Source organism: Artemia sp. Qi Xiang Cuo, chromosome 8 (assembly GCF_049724085.1).
Source record: "Artemia sp. Qi Xiang Cuo chromosome 8, ASM4972408v1, whole genome shotgun sequence".
NCBI lineage: Eukaryota > Metazoa > Arthropoda > Branchiopoda > Anostraca > Artemiidae > Artemia > Artemia sp. Qi Xiang Cuo.
The window spans coordinates 47,824,136-47,840,178 of NC_142801.1; the positions used below are offsets into that span (position 1 = coordinate 47,824,136).

General features: G+C 31.3%; 1 protein-coding gene across 1 annotated transcript in view; it reads right to left on the reverse strand.

Moving 5' to 3' along the window:
• Positions 1 to 16,043, reverse strand: part of LOC148949493 (zinc metalloproteinase-disintegrin-like batroxstatin-1) — a 149,834-nt gene that overhangs the window by 49,738 nt on the left and 84,053 nt on the right. Inside the window, exon 7 of the mRNA XM_089093518.1 lies at positions 3,530 to 3,683. Coding sequence (XP_088949644.1) covers positions 3,530 to 3,683 — 154 coding nt within the window. The remainder of the gene's footprint in view (positions 1 to 3,529; positions 3,684 to 16,043) is intronic.

Sequence of the window (16,043 nt, forward strand, 5' to 3'; positions counted from 1 at the left end):
GTTTTTTTCTCGTTGAAATGTAAGAGTTGGAATATTTCGTCGTGGTTTACCTTATCACTGTTACAATCTGAAGATGTTTCAAAATTCATTTTGTATTTTTTTTCGTTGAGATGCAAGATTTGGAATATTTCAGTAGTGTTTGTCGTGGTTTACATTGTCACTGTTACATTCTGAAGATGTTTCAAAGTTCATTTTGCATTTTGTTCGTTGAAAAGTAAGAGTTAGAGTATTTCAGTAGTGTTTTGTCGTGGTTTACCATGTCACTGTTACATTCTGAAGATGTTTCAAAGTTCATTTTGGTTTTTTCTCTTCGTGAAACATTTAAACTGATTTTTCTCCTCATGAAACTGCTAGCAAACTAGCGAACAAAAATATTATGTTCTACTTGATCAAAAAAAATAATAAATAATAAATAAAGTTGAATAATTTTGAAGTCCAAAAAAATATAGTTAAAAAAAGTGCTACTACAAACAGTATTTTTCTAATAGTAAAAGTCACGATTTTTTTCATTTTACATGTCATTCTAAGAGATGTAAAAAAAAGTTTAAAAAAAAACATCATGTAAAAAAAAGAAAAAAAATGGGGGCCAGGCGGGGGGGGGGGTTGAGGGTGGAGGGAGAGGGTAGCAGGGGGCTGGTGAGAAGGGGGGTTAGGGGCAGGAGTTGGGGTGTAGGGGCAAAAAGTTGGGGGGGGGTGGATTTGGGGGAAGGGAGGGGCAAAAATTTAGGGGGAGGACTCCTTAGGGTTGGGGTAGGGTACAACACTGTTCAAATGGTAGTTGTGTATTATACCGAACACAGTTGAGAATCGCCCAAATAAAAAACAATATGTATCTCTGAATAGGAGTTAGCATTCCCTCAGATGGTTTACCATTTTCGTTTCTGTCAACGCCTATAATCATACCATAATGAAGAATCATGTTTAACATTAAAACATCCATAACAGTTCGAATAACTCATCGTCAGAGTTTTTATACCCGTGTTCAAGGTCAAACATAAAAAAAACATGCCTAACACATTGCCATAGAATTTGGTAACAACCAAGTTAGTTTACCCATAACATGAAAAGAACCATCGATGCATGAATACAGCACACGAATTTTCATGGTAGGCTGATTCTAATTAGAGCATAAAAAACCAACTACAGATATGACTTTTTAGACGTGGTGATTTTTTTTTATGATACATGTTAATGACTGCCCCCGTTGTAACTGTTATACCTACATTGGCTACCTGCCCTCCTGAAACTGTTACAGCTATATTGGCTATCTGTCTGCTCGGAACTGTTATAGATCCATTGGCTATCTGTCTGCTCGAAACTGTTACAGCTACATTGGCTATCTGTCTGCTCGGAACTGTTATAGCTGCATTGGCTATCTGCCTGCTCGGAACTGTTACAGCTACACTACTTATTTGTTCTTTATTTCGAGTAATACTAACTGAGACCAAGATGTTGTCTGATAAATCAATCCATTATCTTTGTATGCTGTTTATTGACATTGCACTTCTGAAGGTAATATTTATTTTTATGCTTAAGTTTTTAAGGTAATTTTAACTATATACTGAAAATTACTGACATTACAGTTCGTTTTAGACTATGCAAAGCGTTACAGATTAATTTGTTGTTGTGAGGCTATGTACTCGGTTTTAACTCCAAAATCAATATTCTTGTTTTTATACTTGGCTTTTGCGTTTTCAGTAAAGGGCTAGTTTTCTATAATCCTACAAACATAGGTAAATAGTAAATTTAAAAAAAACAAGTTATTTTAACTGAAAGTAAGGAACGACGTTAAAACTTAAAACGAACAGAAATTATTCCGTATATGAAAGGGGCTGTCCCCTCCTCAACGCCTCGCTCTTTACGCTAGAGTTTGACTCTGTCTCAAAACTTTGTTTTTTAAAACAGTAAAAAACTTTAGCGTAAAGAGCGAGGCGTTGAGGAGGGGACATTTCCTTTCATATACGGAATAATTTCTGTTCGTCTTAAGTTTTAACGTCGTTCCTTGCTTTCAGCTAAAAAAAACTTGTTTTTTTTAATTTAATTTTTGAACGTTTTTGAAGTAATGCAGGTTTTGATTTTGGCTCACCGTACATGAATAATTAAAAAAAAATTTGAATATTAATTTTACTTTTATTTGGTTAAATGGCTTTCTCGAAACCTGATTAATTTTATTTACGAACGTTTTTATTAGTAATAAATATACTTAAGTTACGAATTAACTTACGTAACGAACCTCTATATTCTTATATTTTTAATAAGTATATTAGAGGGTTCGCCCCCTAGTCAATACCTTGCTCTTTAAGCTAAAGTTCAAATTTTATTCCAATTCTTTAAAAATGACCCCTTAATCACAAATGCCGTTAATTAGAATAAATAGCTCTTATGAAAGTACTAAATAATATTTGGCTTAAAGAGCGAGGTATTGACTAGGGGATGAACCCAATCATATACGTAATGTTTTCTGTCGTTTTAAGTTTTGATGTTGCTCCCCACTTTCAGTTAAAAAACTGTTTTTTTATATATAATTTCTGATCTTTATTTAAATAATGCTGGTAAATCCGGCACCCCCTTCAGAGCAATGTCCCTTCTCCCATGAAAACTTCTTTCATGGTAAGATCCTCCCATATAACCCCTGACCCCCCCCCCCACTACCAGAAAATATCCCCTCTGAAAACGTCTGTATACTTTCCACTAACCAATACTAGATGTTAAGAGTGGGTAAACCTCATAACTTTCAACCCTCCCCCCGAGGACTTCGTGGGACTAAATCATCCTGAAAGACATAGTTATCGCATTTTCGACTATGCTTAAAAAAATGGCTTTCTAAAAATTTTTATCATGTGACTTTGGAAAAAAATGAGTGTAGGAGGGAGCCTAGCTGCCCTCCATTTTTTTGTTCACTTAGAAAGGGCACTAGAACTTTTAATTTCCGTTTGAATGAACCCTCCCACGATATTCTAGGACCACCGGGTCGATACGATCACCCCTGGGAAAAAAAACAAACAAACAACAACAAAAAAACAAACAAATAAACACACATCCGCGATTTTTTTTTTCTGGCAAAAAATGCAAAATTCCACATTTTTATAGATAAGAGCTTGAAAACTCCGCAGTAGGGTTCTCTCATACGCTGAATGTGATGATGTGATTTTCATTAAGGTTCTATGACTTTTAGGGGGTCTTTCCCCCTTTTTTCGAATATCAGCCAAATTTTCTCAGGTAATTTTTGATAGGTAGGACTAAACTTGATGAAACTTTTATATTTGAAATCAGCATTAAAATCTGATTCTTTTGATGTATATATTGGTATCAATTTCGTTTTTTAGAGTTTCGGTTACCATTGAGCCGGGTCGCTCCTTACTTACAGTTCGTTACCACGAACTGTTTGATTAGATAGGCTGTGAAGTAGTAATGCTCCTTCGTTTTAAGTCTCAACTTCGCACTTTACTTCCCTCAGAAAAACTTTGTTTTTAAGTTAATTTCTTAAAGAAGGTATCCACACTATGAGAACCAAGGTAAAAACATTGACCTTTTGATTGCAGCATTCCCCATTTGAACAGCTGGCAGTTCCTTTAAGTTTACAGGTTCGAGGGTCGCAACACGAGTTTAAGCAATATTCTGGCAATCCACAGTCACATTCTTCACCAGGGTCCAATACATAGTTACCACAAGACGAATAAGTTCTGAAATTAAATCCATCGAAATTAACTTTTTTTACTTTCATGCTCGCGGAACACTTTTTGCTCGAGAAAAATGTAAACAAAAATAAATCCCAAAAGCAACAACTGTGGGTAACGCTGAAGTACCAAGAACATCAAAATGAAAATGTGTTTGCCTCCTGGCCCCATATAAGGTAAATTCGTACTTGAAAACCAGGATTTTCTATGAATTTCCTTTTGGTTGCTGCTAAATATTAAAGGTTAGAAGTAATGCACGAATTGTCACCAGTGTTGCGATGCCAAACCGTGAAATAAATAAGCGGAACTAACTTGGTCAACTCGATAACGCTTTCCACTCGGAAAAAAATCAAAGATATTGTAGAAAACTGCAAATTATCATTTAAGGAAGACAGTTTACAAGAAGATAAACTTTTTTACTATCGCAGGAGTTTACCTGCACATAAAATTTTCTGTTTATGTTATCCGCCCTAGTCAAATTGCTTATCGTATATCAAAGCATGGAACTATACTGGGTGATTACGGTAAGTGGGCTTTTTACAAGAAGTTCTTTATATGTCAGGTCTTGGAGTTTTTTCTCGGTGTCTGACCAAAAAAAATGAACTTAATAATAAAAAGTAGTCAATAAAAGCAATATTTTTGGAATCAGAAGAAAACAAGGAACGCATTCAGAAGAATGCGTTGGATTACAAAAGTTCTTAAATGAGTTCTGTGTGCGCAACGTATTAGCAAAACTTTGCATTCGCATTGTTTTTGTTTTTCTCTGTTTTAAAACAGTGTACTATTTAGTACAGTTAATGACCATTTGTAAAACGATTCATAGTGTAAACTTCTATTTCTTAGCGTACAGTTCATTTTTGGGTATAGAACTGCAGTGCAAGTCTTCTCGCTTGCATTCATTGCATTACATGTTTAAAATCTAATAAACGTCAAAATCAACATATTTATGAAAAAATTTAAAATTAGAACTTATGTTTCCTAATGATTATTTCTGGCATTTCCCAAAAATCTGTGTGAGTTATGGAAATTTTACTTAAGTTAACGAAAAGATAATATAAAGTTCAGTAAGTATTCAAAGTTATTTGATTTCCAAAAAGTCAATATTCACAGCTAGGGCGTTTTACTTAAGTAGAATGGGGTCATGAGCTCGTGACAGGACCACGTGGTTTATGGTTTTCTCAGTGAGAATGAAAAAACAGGAATTTTCTCACTTGGAAAAACATGAATTTTGTCGCATTTATGGTTGTTTTCATGGATGGATATGTGTGTTGGTCGATTTATTTGATGTTTTTCTCGGATGTCAACATCAAATTATGGATGTTTAATGGTTTTTGTCAGTGAGAATTTGAAAAACATGAACTTTGTCACATTTATGGATGTCAACAGCAATTCATGTCTGTTTTATGGTTTTTGTCAGTGAGAATTTGAAAAACATGAATTTTCTCACATTTATGTCTGTTTTCATGGATGTTTAATGGTTTTTGTCAGCGAGAATTTGAAAAACATGAACTTTGTCACATTTATGGATGTCAACAGCAATTCATGTCTGTTTTATGGTTTTCTCAGTGAGAATTTGAAAAACAGGAACTTTCTCACTGAGAAAACCATAAACCACGTGGTGCTGTCACGCGTCAGGACACCTGTGCTGTCGACCTCAATTCACCTATCGTGAATCAATAATTCCCCTTAGAAACAACAAATTAATTTTCCCTTTCTTGACAGATCAATCAATCAATGACATCATCTGTCAGACTTTAAAAATTTTCGCCTAGAAACATTTCTCCAGGAATAGATCCAAAATCATTAATGTCTTTGCCTCGGGAACAGTTCTACTGGTCGAACTCCAAAGGATATTAATAACCAATGGCCATGGAAACAATTAGGCAAGAAACATCTTAGCGATGAATTGTTTTAGCGCGCGAGAAGGTTTCATATTAATTTGAAATGCATTAGCACAGAGATGCCAATAACACAGGAACACGCTGAATTTGCGTTTAGGGATTATTTGGGCGAAACCGTTTTAGACAGGTTATGGAACTATTTCGGCGAAACAGATAGAGACATTTTAAAAGAAGATTTTTGAAGAGATTTTTGAGGAGGTTTTGAGTGTGGTCGTTATAATACACAAGTTTCATTTGAACAGTGTTGTGAGGTCCTCTAACCCAACCCCAAAGGGTCCCAATCCTCCTACCCCAACCCCGAAGGAAGCCCCCTGTCCTCAAAGGTCCCCCAAGCTCCCAGAGCCCCAGCCCCCCCCCCCCCAAACGCCCTCCTCAGACCCTCAAAGACCCTCCTCTGGTCCTCAAAGGGCACCCGGATCTCCAAAGGGCACCCCGGACCTCAAAGGCCCTCCCCCCGGTCCGCCAAGGTCCCCCAAGCGCCCCAAGAGCCCCCGGCGCCCCCCAAGGCCCACCCCGACCTCCAAAGGCCAGCCCCCGGCCCCCCCACGGCCCATCGAGCTCCCAAAGGACCAACGGGGTCCCAAAGGCCCTCCCCTGGTCCTCAAAGGTCCCCCAAGCTCCCAAAGAGCCAACCGGCCCCCCAAGGGTCCTCCCAAACACCCTCCCTGGACCCCCCAAAGAGTCCCCGCTCCATTTTTTTTTTAATACTTTTTTATGGCTTTATTATATCTTTTCTGAACAAGTTCCATTCATAATGTCATTCCTAAACCCATTTTCCAACCTCAAAGAGTCCCCTCCCAATTCGTAAATACTTTCTTAAATTTTTTAACATGGTATTTTTTTAACTTTTTACGTATCTTAAAATGACATGAAATATGCTTACGGCTCTACCAATCGTACTCTGTGCTTGTTCATGGACATGACGCGGCTTTTCCACTGGTACTCTATGGTAGATTATCGACACTAGCTAGTTTATTGCATGCATTAAATCAGTATTTTTTACGCAGTGGAAGGATCAACACACAATTCATATCTGTAAAAAGTGAAGATGAATTATTCGACGAAAGTATGTGCACATGAAAAAATCATTGTCGTGTTGAACGCTGACAAGGAGAAATACCTGAACTATGAAACGAGTGCAAGTGGAGATCTTATTGGCAATGTTTGCATACGTTGTCATCACAGTGAGGAGTTAAATTCCTTTGGTGTACCCAAGAATTTCATTCGTGTAAACGGTGGATATGCAAGAGTATCATTACCAGAGAAATTAGTGCTCAAAGAGAATGCCAACTTAAAAATAATTGTCGATGATAGGGGACAACTCCATGCTACGGCTTCTGGTAACACATTACCTGTTGATAAATCCTATCATCCTCTTTCCGGTATTAGCATTTCAAAGAGAACAAGAAAAAGACAAGCATACTCCTGCACCAACATCATAAATCATATCTTGTCAATGTGTCAAAACTGTCATCTATGTAAAAATAATGTGACAATAGACAGTGAAATCGCAGGCAGAATAAAAAGGACATTAGCAGACAATATCATCAATGAATATAAAGATGAATTGACGGAAAGTGAAGCGCAAGTGTACTAATAATGTGTAATAATGTATTTAACGTTTTTTTATATTAATATTCTACATGTCATTATTTCATTAAAAATATTTTATGCATTATTTTGTTAAGTGTTCATTATTTTAGGGTATGCTAGAACGTCAAACGTTCAAAATATCTATTAAAAATGTCAGAGATGAAAGAAAAAGAATTTTTAGAGATAAAGATACTACTAGAAGGCTCAATGTTTCATAGAAGATAGAAAAGTTCAAGATCTCTTCTGAATTTTACCAAAGAACACATTTCACTTCTAATTTCACCAGATAAAATAAAAAGATTTCACTTCAGTTTTAAGTTCACCGAGACATAAAAATTTAAAGTTCACTTCTAAATTTTTCTGTAGAAGATAGGAAAAGTTATACTATGATTTTGATTATTTTATATGAAGGTAAAAAGTTCTAGTTCATTTTTAAATTTTCTCAACGAAGTGAAGAAAAGTTCAAGTTCTCTTCTGAATTTTACCAAAGAACACACTTTAATTCTAATTTCTCCAGAGAAAACAAAAATCTTCCGCTTCAGTTGTTTATTTCACAAAGACATAAAGAAATTTAAAGTTCAATTCTATATTTTTCGTTGTTAGATATGAAAATTAATACCGTACTTATGAAATATTTTCACGGAAGATAAAAAGCTCTAGTTCAATTTAAAATTTTCTCAACGAAGTCAAGGAAAGTTCAAGTTCTCTTCTGAATTTTACCAAAGAACACGCTACAATTCTCATTTCTCCAGAGAAAACAAAAATCTTCCACTTCAGTTCTTTATTTCACAAACACATAAAGAAATTTAAAGCTCAATTCTAATTTTTCGATGGAAGATAGAAAAAGTAATACCATACTTGTGAATATTTTCACGGAAGATAAAAAGTACTAGTTCAATTTTAAATTTTCTCAACGTAGTGAAGAAAAAGTTCAAGTTCTCTTCTGAATTTTACCAAAGAACACGCTACAATTCTAATTTCTCCAGAGAAAGCTAAAATCTTCCACTTCAGTTGTTTATTTCACAAAGACATAATTTTTCGGTTGGAAGATAGAAAAAGCAATACCATACTTGTGAATATTTTCATGGAAGATAAAAAGTTCTAGTTCATTTTAAAATTTTCTCAACGAAGTTAAGGAGAGTTCAAGTTCTCTTCTGAATTTTACCAAAGAACACGCTACAATTCTAATTTCTCCAGAGAAAACAAAAATCTTCCACTTCAGTTCTTTATTTCACAAAGACATAAAGAAATTTAAAGTTCATTTCTAATTTTTCGGTTGGAAGATAGAAAAATTAAGACCATACTGGTGAATATTTTCATGGAAGATAAAAAGTTCTAGTTCATTTTAAAATTTTCTCAAATAAGTGAAGTATATTTCAAGTTCTCTTCTGAATTTTAACAAATAACACGCTACAATTCTAATGTCTCCAGAGAAAACAAACATCTTCCACTTCAGTTCTTTATGTCACAAAGACATAAAGAAATTTGAAGTTCATTTCTAATTTTTCGGTTGTAGTATAGAAAAAGAAATACCATACTGGTGATTATTTTCATGGAAGATAAAAATTTCTATTTAATTTTAAAATTTTCTCAACAAAGTTAATAAAAATTCAAGTTCTCTTCTGAATTTTACCAAAGAACACGCTACAATTCTAATTTCTCCAGAGAAAACAAAAATCTAAAACTTCAGTTGTTTATTTCACAAAGACATAAAGAAATTTAAAGTTCATTTCTAATTTTTCAGTTGGAAGATAGAAAAAGAAATACCATACTTGTGAATATTTTCATGGAAGATAAAAAGCTCTAATTCAATTTAAAATTTTCTCAAAAAAGTGAAGAAAAATTAATGTTCTCTTCTGAATTTTACCAAAGAACACGCTACAATTCTCATTTCTCCAAAGAAAGCAAAAATCCCCAACTTCAGTTATTTATTTCACAAAGAGATAAATAAAATTAAAGTTCATTTCTAATTTTTCGGTTGGAAGATAGAAAAAGCAATACCATACTTGTGAATATTTTCATGGAATATAAAAAGTTCTATTTCAATTTACAATTTTCTCAACAAAGTGAAGAAAAATTCAAGTTCTCTTCTGAATTTTACCAAAGAACACGCTACAATTCTAATTTCTCCAGAGAAAACAAAAATCTTCCACTTCAGTTCTTTATTTCACAATGACATAAAGAAATTTTAAGTTCATTTCTAATTTTTCAGTTGGAAGATAGAAAAAGCAATACAATACTTGTGACTATTTTCATGGAAGATAAAAAGTTCTATTTCACTTTAAAATTTTCTCAAAAAAGTGAAGAAAAATTAAAGTTCTCTTCTGAATTTTACCAAATAACACTCTACAATTCTATTTTCTCCACAGAAAACAATAATAGTCCACTTCAGTTCTTTATTTCACAAAGACATAAAGAAATTTAAAGTTCATTTCTAATTTTTCGGTTGGAAGATAGAAAAAGTAATACCTGACTTTTGAATATTTTCAAGGAAGATAAAAAGTTCTTGTTAAATTTAAAATTTTCTCAAACAATTTAAGAAAAATTCAAGTTCTCTTCTGAATTTTACCAAAGAACACGCTACATGTCTAATTTCTCCAGAGAAAACAAAAATCGTCAACTTCAGTTCTTTATTTCACTCAGACATAAAGAAATTTAAAGTTCATTTCTAATTTTTCGGTTGGAAGATAGAAAAAGCAATAACATACTTGTGAATATTTTTATTGAAGATAAAAAGTTATAGTTCAATTTAAAATTTTCTCAAAAAAGTTAAGAAAAATTCAAGTTCTCTTCTGAATTTTACCAAAGAACGCACTACAATTCTAAGTTATCCAGAGAAATCAAAACTCACCCACTTCAGTTATTTATTTCACAAATAGATAAAGAAATTTAAATTTCAATTCTAATTTTTCGGTTTGTAGATAGAAAAAGTAATACCTTACTTATGAATATTTTCATTGAAGATAAAAAGTTCTAGTTCAATTTAAAATTTTCTCAAAAAAGTTAAGTAGATTTCAAGTTCTCTTCTGAATTTTAACAAAGAAAACTCTACAATTCGAATTTCTACAGAGAAAACAAAAATCCCCTACTTCAGTTCTTTATTTCACAAAGAGATAACGAAATTTAAAGTTCATTTCTAATTTTTCGGTTGGAAGATAGAAAAAGCAATACCATACTTGTGAATATTTTCATGGAAGATAAAAAGTTCTAATTCAATTTAAAATTTTATTAACGAAGTGAAGAATATTTCAAGTTCTCTTCTGAATTTTACAAAAGAACACGCTACAATTCTAATTTCTCCAGAGAAAACACAAATCTTCCAATTCAGTTCTTTATTTCACAAAGACATAACTAAATTTAAAGTTCATTTCTAATTTTTCGGTTGGAAGATAGAACAAGTAATACCATACTTGTGAATATTTTGATTGAAGATAAAAAATTCTATTTCATTTTTAAATTTTATCAAAAAAGTGAATAAAAATTAATGTTCTCTTCTGAATTTTACCAAAGAACACGCTACAATTATAATTTCTCCAGAGAAAACAAAAATCTTCCACTTCATTTATTTATTTCACTAAGACATAAAGAAATTTAAAGTTCATTTCTAATTTTTCGATTGGAAGATAGAAAAAGCAATACCATACTTGTGAATATTTTCATGGAATATAAAAAGTTCTAATTCAATTTAAAATTTTCTCAACGAAGTTAAGAAAAATTCAAGTTCTCTTCTGAATTTTACCAAAGAACTCACTTCAATTCTAATTTCACCAGAGAAAGCTAAACTCTAACACTAAAGTTATATATTTCGCATATATATATATATATATATAGGAAAAGAATAATTTTTATGTTTTAATATATAAAAATTAATTAAAGTATTGTTACTATTTTACTTTACTATACAAATTTAGAATTATCTTTTATTTTGTAAAAAAACATTTAATGAATATTAAATTTAAAGTAAGATTTTTAAAAACTACCACTCTACAAGTCTAATGTCTACAGAGAAAGCACAAATCCCCCCCTGCAGTTATTTATTTCCCACTTAGATAATGAACGTTAAAGTTAAATTCTAATTTGTCGGTTGGAAGATAGAAAAAGTAATACCTTACTTGTGAATATTTTCATGGAAGATAAAAAGTTCTAGGTCAATTTAAAATTTTCTCAACGAAGTCAAGGAGAGTTCAAGTTCTCTTCTGAATTTTACCAAAGAACGCACTACAATTCTAATTTCTCCAGAGAAATCTAAAATCACCCACTTCAGTTCTTTATTTCACAAAGAGATAAAGAAATTTAAAGTTCATTTCTAATTTTTTGATTGGAAGATAGAAAAAGTAATACCTTACTTGTGAATATTTTCATGGAAGATAAAAAGTACTAGTTCAATTTAAAATTTTCTCAACAAAGTGAAGAAAAATTCAAGTTCACTTCTGAATTTTACCAAAGAACACACTTCAATTCTAATTTCGTCAGAGAAAACAAAATCTTCCACTTCAGTTCTTTATTTCACAAAGACGTAAAGAAATTTAAAGTTCATTTCTAAATTTTTTCGATGGAAGATAGAAAAAAGCAAGACCAGACTTGTGAATATTTTCACTGAAATAAAAAGTTCTAGTTTAATTTTAAATTTTCTCAACGAAGTGAAGAAAATTTCAATTTATCGACTGAATTTCACAAAATAACACACGTCAAGTCTAATTTATCCAGAGACAATAAAAATCCCCCACTTAATTTCTATATTTCACAAAGACATAAAGAAATTTAAAGTTCATTTCTAATTTTTCGGTGGAAGATAGAAAAGGCACTAGCGTACATGTGAAATATTTTCACGGAAGATAAAAGTTCTAGTTCAATTTAAAATTTTCTCAATGAAGTGAAGAAAAGCTCAAGTTCTCTTCTGAACTTTACCAAAGAACACGCTTAAATTCTAATTTATCAGAGAAAACATAAATCTTCCACTTCACTTCTTTATTTCACAAAGACATAAAGAAATTTAAAGTTCATTTCTAATTTTTCGGTTGGAAGATAGAAAAATTAATACCATACTTGTGAATATTTTCACGGAAGATACAAAGTTCTAGTTCAATTTAAAATTTTCTTTTCTACATGTTTAAGTTAGGTTAGATTAACTTGTCATGAGCTCTCATGATAAGTTAACCTAACCTTTTCCGGCGAGTATGGTTAGGTTAGGTTAGGATAGATTAAGTTAGGTTAGATTAGGTTAGGTTAAGTTAGGTTAGGTTAGCCCACGTACGCGTCACTTAGGTTAGCTTAGGTTAGGTGAGAGACCGGCAAAATGTTAGGTGTATCATTAGGTTAGGTTAGGTTCGATTAAGTTTGGTTAGATTAAGTTAGGTTAGTTTATGTTAGGTTAGTTTAAGTTAGGTTAGGCTAGGTTAGCCTACGTACGCGCGCGTACGTAGGCTAACCTAGCCTAACCTAACTTAACCTAACCTAACTTAATCTAACCTAACTTAATCTAACCAAACTTAATCTAACCTACCCGAACCTAATGATACACCTAACTTTTGCCTGTCTCTCACCTAACCTAAGCTAACCTAAGTGACGCGTACGTGGGCTAACCTAACCTAACTTAACCTAACCTAATCTAACCTAACTTAATCTAGCCTAACCTAACCAAACCATACTCGCCGGAAAAGGTTAGGTTAACTTATCATGAGAGCTCATGACAAGTTAATCTAAACTAACTTAAACATGTAGAAAAGAAAATTTTAAATTGAGTTAGAACTTTGTATCTTCCGTGAAAATATTCACAAGTATGGTATTAATTTTTCTATCTTCCACCGAAAAATTAGAATTGAACTTTAAATTTCTTTATGTCTTTGTGAAATAAAGAACTGAAGTGGAAGATTTATGTTTTCTCTGAGAAATTATAATTTAAGCGTGTTCTTTGGTAAAGTTCAGAATAGAACTTGAGCTTTTCTTCACTTCATTGAGAAAATTTAAAATTGAACTAGAACTTTTTATCTTCCGTGAAAATATTTCACATGTACGCTAGTGCCTTTTCTATCTTCCACCGAAAAATTAGAAATTAACTTTAAATTTCTTTATGTCTTTTTGAAATATAGAAATTAAGTGGTGGATTTTTATTTTCTCTGGAGATATTAGAATTGAAGTGTGTTCTTTGGTAAAATTCAGTAGAGAACTTGAACTTTTCTTCACTTCGTTGAGAAAATTTAAAATTAAACTAGAACTTTTTATGTCCGTGAAAATATTCACAAGTATGGTATTTCTTTTTTCTATCTTCAATCGAAAAAAATTTAGAAATGAACTTTAAATTTCTTTATGTCTTTGTGAAATAAAGAACTCAAGTGGAAGATTTATGTTTTCTCTGAGAAATGATTCGTTGATATATGAAATGTTAAACTGACATAATTTTTAAATAAATTTAATTATCTTTTTTTATTTTTAATGATTAAGTATGCTTCCAATACATATTAAAATACAAGAAACAACCTTATTTTCATGAAAATTATATATACCAACAGACAATGTCTTCTTTAGCTTAAAAAATATTTTTATATACTTGAACTAATGAACTGAAGTGGGTGATTTTAGATTTCTCTGGAGAAATTAGAATTGAAGTGCGTTCTTTGGTAAAATTCAGAAGAGAACTTGAATTTTTCTTCACTTTGTTGAGAAAATTTTAAATTGAATTAGAACTTTTTATCTTCCATGAAAATATTCACAAGTATGGTATTACTTTTTCTATCTTCCAACCGAAAAATTAGAAATGAACTTTAAATTTCTTTATCTCTTTGTGAAATAAAGAACTGAAGTGGAAGATTTTTGTTTTCTCTGGAGAAATTAGAATTGTAGCGTGTTCTTTGGTAAAATTCAGAAGAGAACATGAATTTTTCTTAACTTTGTTGAGAAAATTTTAAAATGAATTAGAATTTTTTATCTTCCATGAAAATATTCACAAGTATGGTATTACTTTTTCTATCTTCCAACCGAAAAATTAGAAATGAAAGTTAAATTTAGTTCTCTCTTTGTGATATAAAGAACTGAAGTTTAAGATTTTTGTTTTCTCTGGAGAAATTAGAATTGTAGCCTGTTCTTTGGTAAAATTCAGAAGAGAACTTGAATTATTCTTCACTTTTTTGATAAAATTTTAAATTGAACTAGAACTTTTTATCTTCCATGAAAATAGTCACAAGTATGGTATTGCTTTTTCTATCTTCCAACCGAAAAATTAGAATTGAACTTTAAATTTCGTTATATATTTGTGAAATAAAGAACTGAAGTTGGGGATTTTAGATTTCTCTGGAGAAATTATAATTGTAGCGTGTTCTTTTGTAAAATTCAGAATAGAACTTGAACTCTCCTTAACTGTTTTGATAAAATTTTAAATTGAACTAGAACTTTTTATCTTCCATGAAAATATTCATAACTACGGTATTACTTTTTCTATCTACCAACCGAAAAATTAGAAATTAACTTTAAATTTCTTTATATCTTTGTGAAATAAAGAACTGAAGTAGGGGATTTTAGCTTTCTCTGGAGAAAGTAGAATTGAAGAGAGTTCTTTTGTAAAATACAGAAGAGAACTTGAATTTTTCTTCAATTTTTTGATAAAATTTTATATTGAACTAGAACTTTTTATCTTCCATAAAAATATTCACAAGTATGGTATTGCTTTTTCTATCTTCCAACCTAAAAATTATAAATGAACTTTAAATTTATTTATGTCTTAGTGAAATAAATAACTGAAGTGGAAGATTTTTGTTTTCTCTGGAGAAATTAGAATTGTAGCGTGTTCTTTGTTAAAATTCAGAAGAGAACTTTAATTTTTCTTCACTTTGTTGAGAAAATTTTAAATTGAATTAGAACTTTTTATCTTCCTTGAAAATATTCACAAGTATGGTATTACTTTTTCTATCTTCCAACCGAAAAATTAGAAATGAACTTTAAATTTATTTATCTCTTTGTGAAATAAAGAACTGAAGCGGTAGATTTTTGTTTTCTCTTGAGAAAATAGAATTGTAGCGTGTTATTTGGTAAAATTCAGAAGAGAACATGAATTTTTCTTCTCTTTTTTGAGAAAATTTTAAATTGAAATAGAACTTTTTATCTTCCATGAAAATATTCATAAGTACGGTATTGCTTTTTCTATCTTCCAACTGAAAAATTAGAAATGAACTTAAAATTTCTTTATGTCTTTGTAAAATAAAGAACTGAAGTTTAAGATTTTTGTTTTATCTGGAGAAATTAGACTTGTAGCGTGTTCTTTGGTAAAATTCAGAAGAGAACTTGAATTTTTCTTCACTTTTTTGAGAAAATTTTAAATTGAATTAGAACTTTTTATCTTCCATGAAAATATTCACAAGTATGGTATTACTTTTTCTATCTTCCAACCGAAAAATTAGAAATGAACTTTAAATTTCGTTATCTTTTTGTGAAATAAAGAACTGAAGTAGGGGATTTTAGCTTTCTCTGGAGAAATTATACTTGTAGCGTGTTCTTTGGTAAAATTCAGAAGAGAACATGAATTTTTCTTCACTTTGTTGAGAAAATTTTAAATTGAATTAGAGCTTTTTATCTTCCGTGAAAATATTCACAAGTATGGTATTGCTTTTTCTATCTTCCAACCGAAAAATTAGAAATGAACTTTAAATTTCTTTATGTCTTTGTGAAATAAATAACTGAAGTGTAAGATTTTTGTTTTCTCTGGAGACATTAGAATTGTCGCGTGTTCTTTGGTAAAATTAAGAAGAGAACTTGAATTTTTCTTCACTTATTTGAGAAAATTTTAAAATGAACTAGAACTTTTTATCTTCCATGAAAATATTCACAAGTATGGTATTACTTTTTCTATCTTCCAACCGAAAAATTAGAAATGAACTTCAAA